Below are 14,689 nucleotides of genomic sequence, written 5' to 3'. Positions count from 1 at the left end.
TTCAATAACCTTTTTTAATCTTAACAGCACATTAGCTTATGTGTGGTCAACAACCATGTTGAAGGTAAATGTAGAATAGTAGAATGTCCAAGGAATGGTGTTCGCCAGCAGGTGTGATTATGATATGGCAACACATTCACTAATATGTTCTTTCTGAACTATTCATAAGAAATATTGCTATTAATACTTTTCAACGGCATATACTGATTGACAAAAAGAAAAGGAAAAAGCACATTTACGAAGCAGTCCAAGAAGCTCCAAACTCCACATGGTGGGGTTATACAGGAACATTTTTGAGGGGACTTTGGTTTTGTACCTTTGTAAAACCTGGGTCTACATATGTCCTGTAACGATACAACAGAAACAGAATCAAACTGAAACAGAATCAAACTGAAAAACAAAGTTAATAGAGAATAATTCACCCAAAAAAGAAAATCTGCCATTATTCACTCACCCTCGGGTTGTTCCAAACTCATATGGGCCACATTTTTATGACAGTTATATGTCCCTTTTGACACTTGTGAAGTGTTTCACGGAAGAAAGTGGGCCATTCAAGTTTGGATCTAGTGAGTGTTAATTTTTAGGTGAACTATCCCTTTTAAGATCTTAACTTAAAAGAACAAAGAAAAAGGCACACGAAACACTATCACATTAAATACAAAATTTGTTGCATTTTGAAAGCACTTCCAAAGTTTCTAACCCCCGTTACACAAAACAATCACTAAGTCGCGCTCTCTCGGAATCCTTCTTTGAGAGAGCGCCGGATCGCAGGGAGCAAGTTATTGGAAAGAGATGAATTTGTCTCTTATTTGACAAAACTAGCAGAGCAGGTTCATCTTACCAATCTGCCGTCGTCTCCTCAGCTACATTAACTTTAGCTTCCATGACAAAGTGCTCCAGTATATTATCTGCCTTAATGCGTGTTCTGTTAAAAGCCCCGAACCTTGCGATCAATTTGCGTCATGATCGTTCTCTGTAGAGTATCTGACATCAGGGTTTAGTCACAGACTGTCATTTCAAGTAGAAAAGATTTAATAAGTGCTGCTAAACAATCTTTGTTTTGTCCGTCGTAAATGAATTGAATTGGCCGACAATCCAGTGTCTTGTGAATAAACGTGAATGCTGATGTATTCACTTAGTGTAAAGGGGTATATACCACCAAAATAATAATTGAAATCTCTAAATCATTCAAATCCATGCCGACATCACCCATGGAGGTGATAATGTCACCTGACATACAAGTCATGACTCATCCCTTCACAGTGCACCAATTTGAGTGCAGATTCTGAAGAACTGCAATATTAGCAAACAGAATAACACTGTTGTGGTTTGAGGAGAACAGTTTGTTATTTTCAGGGCCTTTAGGATGAGCGTGAGGAGGAAATCCAGTGAAAAAAATAATCGAAAATCACAGCTTCATCCACAAGTATCTGGTGGATTTGGACTTGAGCCGTTCAGAAGTTGAGAAACATCCGGTGGTAGCAGTTTTGGGTGGTGCAGTTCCTACTTATGGCTTCATTTTTTAAATTTTTTTTTTCAGTTCTAAATGAATCAGTATATTGCTTCAATATTGCCATGTGTTTAAAACTAACATTGCACTTATCGAGTGTGCACGACTAGTCTTTTGTCATCAAAGTCAGACGTTTCGATTGACCTTGTTCAGTACGAAACGTGTCAATATTTAGTTGTGCTGTCGATCAGGCTCTGTATTGCAGATCTAGGCTGTCTTTGTGCTACATATGGCGCGTAGCAAGCAGCTCCTATCCTGCGGTCGGCTTGGTGAGCCCCCAACGCAACTGGCCCGAAAGCCATCCGGCACTCTATTGTGAGAGCAGCAGGTGGGACTACTGGAGAACGAGGAGGGAGGTAGGGAGGAGTTTCGTAAAGTATAAAGATCACAGCTCACGTTCGCAACAACCTAAACGTGGAACGTACAAAACTCGATCCGTCCCTGTGACGTCATCTCATTCGTCAATTCATCCGTAGTGTGTCAGATATCAAGGTAATACTGGTTATTCGAATCTCAGCCTAGTTCACCAGTACGAAACCGTGCTGCGGGTCCACGGTCTCCATCATTTCGCTGTCCAGAAATGGGTCGGCCAATGCCAACCCTTCATACCCAGCCGCGCCGCCCTCCGCGGGTGGAGGCGCCTGCCTGGGATCAAGTGGATAGTCGTATTGCTCCGGGTACAGTGCTTCTCCTGAGGGGGAGTGGCTTGGATCGCAGGCTGAGTAGGTGTAGTTGAGGGGTTCGTGCGGTTGGGGCTGTAGCTGAGCGGAGAAGCTTTGTGGTAGAGGCTGCATCTGAGAGTAATGTCCCAGGTAGGGTTCATATCCTAGGGCTTCTGGGTTGGGCTCCATTAGGTGACCAAGTGGCTGTGCATGTGCAAACGGAGGTGAGGTCTGGGGGTTCTGCGGCTGCTGATGTGCTGCTGCGATCAAACCCTGTGGCCGAGGTGGGGCTCCGGAGTCCTGGTGGCCCATTGTTGCACAGGGAGCGTAAAGGTCCTCCACAATATGCATCTGGTTAAAGTATGTCTGCATTTGAGATTGTTTATGAAGGTATAGACGTTTTTGTTGCAGCCTGCGTATTGAACAGAAGGGGTTTAGTACACGGATTACTTGTTTGACATCAAGAAAGACCGCAGTAAAGGGTAGTACCTGTGTTCCTGCAGCTGCTGCTCCAGACTGCGTGGAGTTTCTTTGCAGAACATCTGACAACTGCTGGGGCTGTTGGCCATCAGTGTGGCTTTCTGTACAGAGAAGCACATCATCAAGGATTGTGAAATGCAGAGCTCTAGCAATCCTTCAGCACTGTCATGAAAATCTTGAGAAATACCGCAGTGAACTTTTGGGCTTTTATCACTTTTATTGATAGAGATAGCAGAAAGTGGACAGTAAATGGAAAGAACAGAGAGCTAAGCGCCAAAAGCAGAGAAGTATTAAATAACATATTTCAACATATTTGCAGACGTCTTTACTTTTTAGGAATACGCTTACTGCAAAACTTATTGGCCAAAGTTGGCTGCTAGCATGTTTTGATGTGGTTGCAAGCATTTTGGAATATATTTGCTAGGAGTGGGAAATCTCACGGTTAGATTCAAATTGATTTTTAATCAAATTTCGATATGTGCATAGAATTGATTGTTATTTACTATTTTGTGTTACTTTTCTTGCTTGACTGCGGTAGACAGTTTAAAGGGTCTAGAAGAAAAAAAAACTGAATTGAGTTTTTCTTCCCATTTTAGTCAATCCAATATTATAAAACAAATTGTCTTTAAGCTGACTACAATCATTAAATATCATTTTTGATATTAAAAATTGGAACAAAGAAGCACATTCCAAACAATAGGAAAAATCCAATAGAAAAAAATATACAAATTAAACAAAACTAAATTTTCCAGTTACAGTAGCATAGGTTACTACTTTGTCTTCACTGTATGAATTGCATGAATATACACTGATTCATATTAAAGTTAAGATATATTTTTTTCTATTGGATTTGTCCTATTGTTTGGAATGTGCTTCTTTGTTCCAATTTTTAATATAAAAAAATAAAATAAAATTGCCTGCCTGTTGGCAACAGTTTATGAGGCTGCAGTCCCTTTAAGAATTAATGCACTGATCTAATATACTGTTACACATCTGATTTTCTCCCATTTGTTTTCGTTCGCGTAGGAAAAACAGACTCGGTTTACAGTGAATACTCCAGTCCACACGACGTGCATTTTGACATAATTATGTGTGTAGCTGTGAAAGAGAACTGAATGAGTCCTTGTTTCGTGGCTTATTGTGATTAACGTCAATAACTTTAAGTAGTACTGCGAAGTCAAAGAATTGTAAGATTGTTTAAATTTGTGAATCGATGCAAATCTAATTTTTCCCCCTCGCATCCCTAATATTTGCTATGGTATTCTGGATGGTTGCTAGCATCTTGCTATGTTGTTCATTCAGGTAAGACTGTCTGAGCAGTAGTAATATTTATGCTTGTCTTAAACTATCATTACTAAGCAACTATTGTAGACAATGAAGCCTCAGAAATGGCTTTGTAAGTGTACACACATCTCAGATGGGCTAGAATGATCATTAGCTGGATGACGTTGGCAGAAATAAAGGTGCGTCACCTGTATTCTGTGAGAGAGGTACTGCGGCTCCAGACTTTGTCTCCTTGACAACAGTGCGGGGTGTGTTCCACCTGAGCATAGAGCCATGTCATGCTGGTGACCTCTTTCCTCCTGCACAAACCATACATACACACAGAAAACAAGTCAGGCCTTGCTAAGTGGCCACATCGGCGGCTGTGCACTCAAATGCATAAATTCATTACTTGGTTATGAAAAGGCTGAATAGCTGTCCAGTGACCCAGAGGGAAAAACATGTTGGGAAAAACATGCCAGCTGCTCCAGTAGCTGATCCTACTCACAATGCCACATGCTTCTAATGGAAGATCATTTTTCACTGTTCTTTTTTCTACTATATTAGCTCGGAAAAATGAACATGATTTAGAGCAGATTTTTTTATTGGACTTCATCTAGACACTGGCGCCTGCCCTGTGCAGTACCCCTACTAGTTATACCCATAAGTGTTTATTCATTGATTCATACTAAATCTCTGTCTTCGGCTTGCATGGAGCAATGGGCACCAGCCACCAGCCTGTAACTCAACAATGGCCGCATTCAGTGGGCTTACCGGATGGACAGTAAACAACTGACAATTGGCTGCTTCTTCTCCAGTCATTACATAAGCGGACTGTCTGTGTGTCAGTAGGGAGGTTAGAAGGGTAAAAGAGTTCAAGAAAGGGCTTTCTGGAACTTTTCAACCAAAGTAACTCGCAGTGCTTCTTGGGGTAATACATTTCACAATAATGTTTTAGAACCCTGGTTCACCTCAACCTGGGAATGTTGTAATTATTGCATCAGCATCCTAGCATTAAGGCCTTCTCCCTGTTCACAAATTTTACTGAGCAAAGCTTCACGCTACAGTATTGTGTGCATGTCAAGCGTTATAATGCAACACTCATAGTTTAACTATTTCAACTGTGACCTATTTGCCACTGATGGAATGCAGAAAATGATTACTGAGGGTCTCTTCATGAAAAAAAAAATATTATGTGTACACACACACGCGCAAACACACACACATATATATATATAAAAAAAACCATACTGTCCTACCGCTGTTTAGATTTAAATAAGCAAATGCTTAAGAGTCTATGATTGCATCATTATAGCAGTGATTATTACGTTACTAGCATGTTTGGCAACAGTTCTTCTCTAACCCTGATTGATAAAGCGTGTAGCTTTTCATTTTTTTAAGCAACCATGTAGGAAGACACATCATGGCACATATTGCAGGATGACAATGTCAAGATTCATCAGGCTCAAATTGTGAAAATAGTTGGGAGGCTGCATGAAGAATTATTTTCACACATGAATTGATGCACCTCTGAGTCCAGACCTTAAATTCATTGAAAGTCTTTGGGATGTGCTGGAGTAGACTTTACAGAGTGCTTGACTGTGCATTCTCAGTACAAGACCTTGACCAAAAATGTATGCACCTCTTGATGGAAATAAATGTTGTGATGTTATTTCTATTCTATTCTTGTCAAGATCTTGTATTGACAATGCAAGTGTACCAGTGTATCTTTTTTTAAACAATGCTAGAGGAGTATAAGATGTATAAATCAAATATAGAATTGTTTATTATTTACATTTATGCATTTGACAGACGCTTTTATCCAAAGCGACTTACATTGCATTTCAATAAATTAATAATAATTTTGCCATACATTTTGTCCAGTTTTGAAAACAGAATGAAACCGTAATATCATCTAATTTGGTAACAGTTTAAAAAATAAATAAATAACACAAGTTACTGTTAATTTTGTTTTTGTTGCAATTTTGTGCAGACCCCAGTTTGAAAGTTTCCGCATTGATCCTTCCAAATTCTAATGCCCGGTTCAGACTACAGGATTTTAGCCTGATTTTGGCACGATACATTTGACGTAGGGTGTTCTTAACAACAATTGACGTCAGGACACAAGAATCCATCGTTTTATCTCGTATAGTGGACGACAACTGATGCCACGTCTGTGATGCTTCACGACATCACGTCAGAAAGACGAGCATGTTTAATTTTTTGTTAATGTTTTCTGTGACATTGACCTATAGGAGCACAGAAGCTCTTCCGTACACAGCTTTCAAACATGGCGAAACGAAAGAGAGACGACAGTAATGGTGCCATGGAGGAAACATTCGTGGAGCTATGGCAGTACTCCAGTCTTTATGGCCCGTTTAAATCTTATATTAAAGGCCCCCTGAAATCAAATTGTAAGTTTTTCCGATTTTAGTATGAATAGGTTAGCCTCAAGGTTATGAATAAGCTGGTGTGATCCAAAACAATGACCACATTCGCATTTAGGAGATATAAGCATTCAAAACTTACAGTCTCTCACTTTCGCTAAAATGGATGTTTATGGCATCACCGTGGACTTCAGCTTCTGATCACATCTTCTGTTCAATCAAATGCTCTCTAGAATCTAAAGCATCCTGCCTCCTATGCTATAAATACCACCTGGCCAAAGCGACCCTGGCTGTACCTGTACGTTCGGTAGTACAAGCATCAGTTGCTCGTGGTCATCAGTTCTCTCAGCACAACATGTCTCAGTTTAGTGAACCGTTGAGTTACTGAAGTAACATATACTCTGGGATATTGGTTTATTTCGAGTCGGAGGGACTGTCAGGCATGTCCGAAAGTGAGTAACTTTAGAAAACTGTGGATCAGAGCGGACTCAAGATGCGAACTGTTTTGAACGATTCAGTTTGATTTGGTGAATTGGTTCGACACATTCACTAAAAAGAACCGGTTCAAAAGAACGATTCGTTCACGAACCGGACATCACTACCGTTGACACGTCACAGTGCAATATAGGTTGGAGATGTGTGTTCGGTTGGTCAAACTAGGGCTGCAACAACTAATCGATAATAATCGATTATGAAAATCGCTGTCAATGAATGTAATTATCGATTAGTTGGTCTGCATACGTCACGGGAAGCGTTTACTGATGACGTCATTTTCATGACAACACAGTCACACGCGAAATGGCAGAGAGTAGCCTACAGTAGGTTTGCTCGATTATGGAAAAAATCATAATCACGATTATGTAACACGATTATTTCACATGACTTTGGGAACATGTTGCATTTATTAAAAGACACCTTTCAACAATTCTTAAAAAAATCTAAATTTGAACATTTATTGTAATTTTTGTTGTAACTATTAAACAGACCTGCAAACTCACAAGTGGTGAAAAAGGTGACATGTTTACAAAGTAATTTGTTGTAGGGGGTCACCAGGGCGTTATTTGCCTTTATAAAGAATTTATTAAACCTTACTAAATATATGTTTTATGTCAAATTCTTACATTTGATCAAATTCAGTTTTAATAAAAAGGACTGTTATCCATTAAATTAATTTACACTGCAAAAGTAAAACTGTAAAAATATTATGAGATTAATGTTTAAACAAATAATAAAATAAAAAATAAAATCAATTTTGCTTTTAAACCATAAATCAATAGGTGGCGACAAGTGACCGTCTTAATAAATGAATCATTGAGTCATTCATTAAAACGATTCGTTCAAAATCATACTGTAACAAAACACAGCGCTTAGTGATGCTTTTCTTTTGTAACTATTTCCGTCGGTGAAATAGAACAAAACCAGTCAATATTGCGTCTAAAATGTAAGTTACTACATATAAACTAGGCTACTTGTTTATAAAACTATAAATTCAGTGTAACATTTGCAATCGTGATTTATAGATATTATAGATCAGCCCTTAGTCGTGTTATGTTACTTAACTATCATATAGCCTATTATAAATAAAAAAACTCAACATTTCTACCTCAGTATGTTTCTTCTGTGAGTTTTTGAGTGAGCTGTTAGGCTCATTTGTTTTGATTTGTCCACTAATGTCTCTCTCACAAAGGCAGCGCAGCTTCCAGAAACTATCCATTACCAATCTTTGTTTACATTGACTGTACAAGATCAAAATCATCTCGCGTTTCGATCGGTCTGGCAAGTAAAACTCTCTTTCACTTGAAACTTAAAAATCCCCTTTTCCCGGACAAGCAGACACGTTTTAATGTCGCTCCCTGTGTTCATTCTCGATTTGTTTCGTGCTGTAAAGCGGAACAGATGATCAGGTCACGTGTGCTCGCTGCTGTTCGCTTGAAATGAGGCGCTACAGTGATGGATACAGCAGAAAGAGATCGCGACAGCTCGAGAGACGTCTATGGTCTCACTCCAGTCTATATTAAATTAGCCAATTGTTATTGTGAAGTTTATTGTGCTTGCAGTTTATGACTGTATAGGCTGAGAAGCTTCAGGAGGGGCGGATGTGCACGTGCGCGAGTCATTCAGAACACAAGACAAAATAACGTGACAAAATAATCGTTTTTACTCGATTGTACTATTTTGGAGATCGTTGGGAGCCAAAATCGAAATTGAAATCAAAATTCGATTAATTGCACAGCACAGCCCTAGCCTACAGATCAATCGGCGGCAGAAAAAAGTGTGCGCCCCAAGCCGGGGCTGTTTACACCTGGTCACTTCATGCGTTTTCTCAGATCGGATAGCTATCTGATTTATCAAAACGATTCCATTTACGCCTGGTCACATGTATTTTCACTCTTCAATTCCCGCGCTATATGCAGTTCTGTTTCATTCTTACTGACTGCCAGAGGCAGTGTAAACATTATGGATTATCGCAGCGCCAGCTAGATAGGTCGAGAGAATATACCAACAAAGTCAGGTGGCGTGACGTATGCTGAGCCCTGGAGGGTAAAGCTACAGTAGCTCAGCACTCAACCTCTTTCGCTTTCTCGCCTAGTTGAGATAGGTTGTATTGGTTGAGTGACGCGCTGTCAAGTGCAGCTTACATGGCCAGCGAGATTCGGTCTCACAAGCTGTGACAGCGCGTGTCCACGCCATTTCAAGGATTTGGATTTTCAAGGATTTGGATTTAAATTAACGGCACTTGGTGAGTTTTGTTTTTTCATATTGCTTCGTCGGTAACACTCTGTGGCTCTCGGTGCAATCCGGTGGCTTGTGTTCGCCGCGCTATGAGTTAACGGTCTCCCGTTGACATAAGTTATCTACTTAGAGTGTTTTTCCTCGTATCCATGTAACACTTTTTGTCGATCGGTTCAATCCGCCGGCAACTTTAGACACTTTTTATCTTTTTTCGTAAAATTTTTGTTCGTTTTACCTGTCGGTTCACCCGAGGTAATAGTTTTATTTTATTTTAATTATTTTTTCATCCCGCTTAACTTAACCTTACGGTACTATCCGAGGGTGTTATTAGTGAGTAACTATGGCTCACAGCTCGATAGCCACTGGTTTTCCACTGACTTGAAAGCTGTGCCCTAATAATCTTCTCCCTGACGACGGTCATGACATCTGCCCGTCGTGTTTGGGTGTTCAACATCTGCGAGAGGCTCTCACGGACCCGTGCATGCACTGCCTTTGGCTCCGTCTTGCCGAGTTAGACCCTAATTCTACAGTGAAACTAGGGCAGTTAGATGTAGCCCCTTCGCGCGCTCGGAAGCGCAGGGCGTCGGCGGCAGCTGGTGCTCCCCTCCCAGCTAAGAGGGCCAAATCGCGAGATGATGAACATTCACATGTTGAGAAAGGTTCACTTTCTATGATGGTGTCGGTGCTTTCTTCAGAGACGGCAGAGCTGAAACGCCTGCTTCACTCACTTCAGCCGGTCACATCTGCTACACCTGTTAGGATGACACGGGAGGATGAGAATGTTCAAAACCAGGGAGCTGGGGAAGAGTCTCTTGATTCCCCTTGTTTTTCTCATCGTTCAGAGTTTGATGTGCTTTCTACAATTGCTTCAGATTCCTTTTTTCACGATCATGGGGATCCTATGGATGTTGCTGCACAACCATCACCTCAGGCTGTTTTCACTGGTTACCCAGCAGCAGAGGGCTCTAGTGGGGGGTCAGTTGAGTCGTCTGGACAAGCCCAGTCCTCCTCCGATGACACTTTGGCTGTGCTTCGAATGGCAGCTGCTCGTCTAGGACTTGATGAGTCACCTGTCCAATCTGCACAAACTAATGTGTTTTTCAGACAGACCACAGCTGCAACTTCTTTTGCCATGCCACCATGTAAGGATTTTGTGGCTGAATTCTCAAATGCTCTCACTGGTTCTGGTCCACCTAAGCGGCGCTCAAAGATTGCTCGAACGCTCGCATCTATGGCTGAAGCAGATTCTATCGGGGTGGGTTGTGCTCCGGAAATAGAGCAGCCTGTGGCAGCTTTGGTGGTCTCTCCTGATGAGGCTCTACGAGGGAATGTGCGATGCCCCAGTGCGCAATGCGGTCGTACGGATTCCTTGCTAAAAAAGGCATACGAGTCTGTTGCCTACATTACTCGAGCAGAAAACACGATCTGCCAGTTACTTCTTGCTGCCACCAGTACGCTGGAACCTGCAAATGCAGATACCTCTATTTCACAATTTCTGCAAACTGCTCTGTTGGCAACAGGCCATGTGACCCACGAGCTGGGTAGTCTTACAGGCACGCTTCTGGCAGCCCGCCGCCAAGTGTGGCTTGCCCAAGCACGACTGCCGGAGGACTGCAAGAAAACCTTGAGAGATCTTCCTTTTGTTCCCGGGCATATCTTTGGTTCAAACGTTCCGGAACTGTTGGAAAAGCGGGTAAAGCTGTCTGAAGCCACTCGTCAGCTGACACAGGTGCAGCGCAACCCTACCTTTAGGATGCCAGCGGTTCAGACCCAACATCACTATGCCGCATCGGAGCTGCGTTTCCGCCGGCACGCTACACCTCAGTCACAGCCCCCTCAAAGACCTCGTGTTCCTGAAGATGCAAGAGTTTTTCTCCCACCTCATCGACAGTTTCCGGGAGGGCCCCGTCAGCGTCCCCCCGCAACCACTAAAAATCGCACACGTAAAGCCTGAGACAGTCAGGCTGGCGGTCGATCGTTTTTCTGTAGAGCAACTGGAGTACTGGAGATCCAACACAGCAGACCCCTGGGTGTTGGCGACTCTGAGCAGGGGATATACTCTACAGTTTCGGCGCCGGCATCCCAGATTTTCAAGAATTGTTCCTACGATTGTCAGAGACGTGGTTCGCGCAGTGGCTCTCTCTCTGGAAATCTGTTCACTGTTAGAGAAGGGAGCCATAGAAAAAGTTCATCCCCTTGTTCAGAGAGACGGGTTCTATTCAACTTATTTCCTTGTTCCAAAGAAGGACGGTGGTTTCCGCCCAATTCTCGATTTGAGGCTTCTGAATTTGTTCCTGAAGATCCTTCCCTTTCGAATGTTGCGCACAGCCGATGTTCTCCGGTCTGTGACAGCAGACGATTGGTTTGTAAGTGTCGACCTGAAAGATGCATACTTTCACGTCCCAATTGCTGTACATCACAGAAAGTTTCTACGTTTCAGTTTCCTTAATCAAGCATGCCAGTTCAAAGTGCTAACCTTCGGGCTTTCCCGTGCTCCTCGCGTCTTCACAAGGTGTGTGAGCGCAGCTCTGTCTCCTCTTTGGATGAGAGGTATGCGTATTCTTCCTTATTTGGACGACTGGCTTCTCTGTGCCCCCACAGAGTAACAGGACTGATAGGGATGTTAACAGCGGCTACAGTTGTGATCCCCCTGGGTTTACTCCATCTCAGACCACTCCAGTTATGGAACAACAGTTTGCGGCTAGATCCCACCAGACATCGTCATCAACTGGTTATAATTTCTCACCGTTGCATATGTGCGTTGAGGCGGTGGAGACAGTAAGAGTTTCTGAAGGCAGGAGTGCCCCTGGGTGTTGTTCCCTCTCGTCGGGAGTTGGTCATGACAGACGCTTCCCTCACAGGATGGTGGGCAACGTGGAATCGGAGGGGTATTTCCGGGCGCTGGACTCCGATCCAGGCCGCGGAACATGTCAACCTGCTAGAATTCAGGGCAGTGTTCTTGGCTCTAAAGTACTTCATGCCGGTTCTGGCAGGCTGCCATGTTCTTGTTCGGTCAGACAATACATGAATATCAGTCACATGACCTCTTACGTCATCCGCTCTTTTTCCAGTTGACTGCCGCCATCTTGAGTACCTGCCGAGTACTGTCTACAATACTGACGGCATTAGCTAGGAAGCAGATTTTCTCTGTTTGTTTCACTTTATATAACCAACTTTGTTTATGTAAACCCTGTGTGTATTTGACAGTATTCGCGCAATAAGACTAGAAAGATAACTTAGTTCAGTAACCTGTCGCTGTTGTTAGACAGACTTAGTGTGCGTGCGAAGCGGTGTACGCACTCAGAAAAGCGCTCGTTAGAACCGCGCATCAACACGTGAATGACTTGTTAGCACATGCAAATAATGAACTTATGTGAACTGCATTGTCCCGTTCCTCTGCGTTAACATTTGATGTGAATATACGTCGCGTTGTAGCCTATGCTGAGACGGAGGCGACAGAACTGCAACTGATTGAATGCACGATACGACATTTCTTCAAAAGCAGATGGTGGATATATTTTAAATCCCCGATCATAAATCGTGATATCGCACACCCCTAAGCTAGCGTAAGCTCATTATCATTTACATCCACTCACCACAGACAACATGAACACTGCACAGAGAGTTTGCACACACAAACTACTGTTATAACATAAAAGCAAGCAGCTGCGTGCATGGTTGGGCATGATATGATTGAAGGATTTTGACTGAATGCGCGCAAAGTGCGCTCCCTTAATAATTCCTAAAAAGATGACATCAGTTAATCGCGATCTCACATCTCTGTTAATATTAATTAAGCTGACTGCACAATGAATCTTTGATAATATATACACTTTGTTTGTTACAATTAGGGGATTTGTCAGCATACAGAGCTCTGAACAAAAAGTCCGTTTTGAGCAGTGAGGGGAGTCTATCAGAGCTTCTGATTGGCCTTTGCCTTGAAGAAATCAACACATATGTCTGTGATTGGCTACATCGCTCAACGCTGCAAACGTGTTTAAAAAGGAATGTCTGGCCTGTAAATTGTTTCAATTTTGTTTTAGTTCTTGTTGCTTTTCTGCAAAAATGTATTAGTTTTTATATGTTTTATTCATAGATATTTCCAGTTTGCGGGAGTCCCGCGAATCGTTTTATTCTCCCAGCTCATATTCCAGGAGTGTGCAACCAGACAGCAGATGCTCTTTCCAGGGATCAATTACATCCAAGAGAATGGAGGCTTCATCCAGATGTAGTGCAGGAGATCTGGCTACGATTTGGAAGAGCAGAGGTGGATCTTTTTGCTTCAGAGATGACCACCCACTGTCGCTTATGGTTCGCAAGGACAGAAGTGTCGAGTCCCCTGGGCCACGATGCGCTGTCTCACAAATGGCCGAACTGCCTGCTTTATGCGTTTCCACCTACCCCTCTGTTATGGGAGACGTTGCACAGGATCTCCCTGAACAAGCACAGAGTGTTACTCGTGGCACCACGATGGCCAGCCAGACCGTGGTTTCCTTTGTTGCTGAGACTTCTGACAGGCAATCCATGGAAGCTTCCCCCCAGGAAGGACCTCCTCTCCCAGTTGGAGGCCAGTGTCTGGCACCCGGACCCGGCTCGTCTGCAGCTTTGGGTCTGGCCATTTGGTTAAATCCTTCCCTGGAGCATTGTGACCCTGCTGTTATTCACACAATCTCTAATGCTAGGGCTTCTTCCACATGACAGATTTATGCTTCCCGTTGGAAGCTTTTTTCTGCATGGTGTGAGGAACGGGGGCTCGATCCTGCAACATGAGACATTCCGAGTGTCTTAAGTTTTCTTCAACGTTTACTGGAGGAAGGAAAAGCAGCTTCCACGTTGAAAGTATACGTTGCTGCAATTTCTGCATATCATGTTCCAGTTGGTGGCTCTTCTCTTGGCTCTCACCGTCTTGTCTGCAGTTTTCTGAAGGGCGCACGCCGTCTGAACCCTGCTCGGAATCCTCATTTTCCTGTGTGGGATTTGTCACTCGTACTTGCATTCCTGTGCTCATCCCAGTTTGAGCCCTTGCAAAATGTTGACATTAAATGGTTGTCCTTGAAGACTTCTTTTTTGTTAGCTATTGCTACTGCGAAACGAGTCAGTGAGTTGCACGCGTTGTCTGTTGAACTGTGAACTGTGCTTGCGTTGGTTACCGGATGGCTCCGGGGTGGTTCTACGACCCAATCCTTCTTTTCTTCCGAAGGTCCTTCTTCCTCAGTTCATAAATCAGCATATTGAACTGGCCTCCTTTCAGACTTCTTCAGGGTCCGATACAAGTTCCCAACTCTTGTGTCCTGTTCGGGCCTTGAAGTGTTATGTGAACTCTACTGTTCAATTTAGATGGTCAGACCAGTTATTTGTCTGCCATGGTGGTGTGAAGAAAGGTGCTCCAGTGTCGAAACAGAGGTTGTCGAACTGGATAGTGGAGACCATTACGCTGGCTTACAAGGCGGCAGGGAGACCACTGCCCTGGAGACTAACTTGCCATTCCACTAGGGCCATTTCATCTTCATGGGCTGTTTTTAGAGGAGTTTCCCTGGTGGATATCTGCACTGCTGCTACCTGGGCTTCTCCATGCACGTTTGCCCGGTTTTATAAGGTCAACGTTGCTGCTCATCAAGCCGTCAGTTCTGCGGTTCTTCTGGACCAGCCTTAAT

The 14,689-nt window shown here is 43.1% G+C and overlaps 1 protein-coding gene across 1 annotated transcript in view; it reads right to left on the bottom strand.

Moving 5' to 3' along the window:
- The window catches only part of sik2b (salt-inducible kinase 2b), a 49,354-nt gene continuing 34,665 nt past the window's right edge, over positions 1–14,689 (bottom strand). The window contains exons 13-15 of the mRNA XM_077208541.1: positions 4,125–4,235; positions 2,662–2,753; positions 1–2,584 (exon numbers count right to left, since the gene is read on the bottom strand). Coding sequence (XP_077064656.1) covers positions 2,029–2,584; positions 2,662–2,753; positions 4,125–4,235 — 759 coding nt within the window. The 3' untranslated portion in view covers positions 1–2,028. The remainder of the gene's footprint in view (positions 2,585–2,661; positions 2,754–4,124; positions 4,236–14,689) is intronic.

This window comes from Siphateles boraxobius, unplaced genomic scaffold (assembly GCF_051911475.1).
Source record: "Siphateles boraxobius isolate OS27281-9 unplaced genomic scaffold, OSU_SipBor_1 6, whole genome shotgun sequence".
Classification (NCBI taxonomy): Eukaryota; Metazoa; Chordata; class Actinopteri; order Cypriniformes; family Leuciscidae; genus Siphateles; species Siphateles boraxobius.
The sequence above is the reverse complement of the archived record's forward strand: the minus strand, read 5'-3'. Positions and strand labels throughout refer to the sequence as shown.